Genomic DNA, 1,691 nt, shown 5'->3' with positions numbered 1-1,691 from the left:
GACGCGGGGTCGGACTCCGGGGGGCGCTCGGGCGCGGGTGGCTCCTTGTCGAGGGCAGGGGGTGGCGGCTGGGCTGGGCTCTGCGCATGCTCGGCGCAAACATGCAGATGCTTGAAGAGCGAGCGGTGCGTGCGGAAGCGCAGGAGGCAGTTCTCACACCTGGGGGCGGGCACAGGGCTGGGTCTCCTGGGGGACCAGGGAGGGGCCTATCTGATGCCACTTGGCGACCTGCCCCGCGAGCGTGGTAAGGAAGCCCGGGCCCAAATCACAGATTCCCCACCTGGGGGGAGGAGCGTGCCCTAAGCGCCCCCCCTACTGTGGCCGCGACCCTTCCGGACCCGTCCGGGTCGGAGCCCTGGGAAAACGAGGAAGAAGTCTCAATTTTGACTTAGGTGGTCAGCTTTCCTTTAGGGAGGTATGAATTGGGCGGAACCACACCCACGTAAGCCCCACCCCTTCCGCGTCTCTGGGACTCGCTCCAGCTATGTCTCTTCTTGGGCAGGTAAGGGCTGGACTTGCCCCATGCCACTCCCACTTCCAGACCCAACCCCCGACTAGGAAGGGGAGAGGCCTGGACCCTAGGTACTGGCTATTACACGAGAGGTGAGCAGAGCTGCCTGAAGCCGGGTCACCGAGTACCAGAGGAGGTTGGGATGGTCAGAGTCTCACTTGAAATAGCGATTGGGTTTGTAGTGCAGCTTGCTGTGTGCCACCAGTTCCTGCATGCTGGGGAAGGTCTCAGTGCAGCTCAGGGAGGAACAGCGAAACAGCTTGCCTGGCAAGGCAGGGTTGGAGGGCAAAGGAGTGCAGTAGGGTGACCAAGGTCAGCCTACCTCCCACCCTAACCTGCCTCCCACCACCTACCCTGGCCCTACCTTCCAGAGACTGTGTAGGTGGGCAGTGGGTACGGAGATGCTGTGCCAGGTCTCGAACACTGGGGAAACTGAGGCAGCAGCCAGGGCTGGAGCAGGGTATCTGCTTTCCTGTAGGATGCACACAGCTGGGTCATCTGTACCTTCCCCACCCACACTGTCCAGGGCTCTGTCCCAGAGGCATAAACGAGGCTGGGATTATCCTATGATTTCCTACTGGGGCCTTTACCCTCTGCCTCCTCTATCAGACTGGGCTGCCAAGGGGTAGGAGATGAATTGGCCTGGCTTATCATTGTAGCCACAGCCTGGCACACAGTAAACTCGTGCTCAGTAAACAGTAATTCCTTCTAGATAAGCCTCAAGTCTGGAGATACTCTGCACTCCTCACTGCTATTGTTCCGGGGCCTGTGACCCTACAGAAGGCCCCATCACAGGTCACCTGGTAGTGGGCGTCGTCTGGGAAGCCGCAGATCCTCGCTGGTCCCGGAGACTGTGCTGGTCGGGCCAAGGCTGGTTCCAGGGCCAGGCTGGACACCATCTGGGACTGGGGAGGCACCCTGCTGGGTCCCTCCAAGCCCTTCTCGGTCCCACACTGGGGGTGTGGCTGCCCGGTCAGGGCCTGGCTCCTCCCCCATGGAGAAGGAGGTGGCTGCAGCAGCCACAACCGGGGACAAGACTTCCTTATCAGCCTCACTGGAGCTGGGCTCTGCAGTGGCCGGCATGTCCGGGCTGGGCCCTGAGGGTTCCTTCTCCTGGTAGAAGAAAGGTAGGGAGAACCCTTCTGGTCCCAGGTTCTGCTAGGGCCAGCCAGAGGAACCC

General features: G+C 61.5%; 1 protein-coding gene across 1 annotated transcript in view; it reads right to left on the bottom strand.

Annotated features, from left to right (window-relative positions):
* Nucleotides 1-1,691, bottom strand: part of ZNF414 (zinc finger protein 414) — a 3,726-nt gene that overhangs the window by 1,221 nt on the left and 814 nt on the right. Inside the window, exons 2-5 of the mRNA XM_006917202.3 lie at nucleotides 1,312-1,624; nucleotides 876-983; nucleotides 670-775; nucleotides 1-159 (exon numbers count right to left, since the gene is read on the bottom strand). Of these exons, the coding sequence (XP_006917264.1) occupies nucleotides 1-159; nucleotides 670-775; nucleotides 876-983; nucleotides 1,312-1,624 (686 nt within the window). The remainder of the gene's footprint in view (nucleotides 160-669; nucleotides 776-875; nucleotides 984-1,311; nucleotides 1,625-1,691) is intronic.

Source organism: Pteropus alecto, unplaced genomic scaffold (genome assembly GCF_000325575.1).
Source record: "Pteropus alecto unplaced genomic scaffold, ASM32557v1 scaffold37, whole genome shotgun sequence".
Taxonomy (NCBI): Eukaryota; Metazoa; Chordata; class Mammalia; order Chiroptera; family Pteropodidae; genus Pteropus; species Pteropus alecto.
Note: the sequence above shows the minus strand (reverse complement) of the source record. Positions and strands in the feature narration are given on the sequence as shown.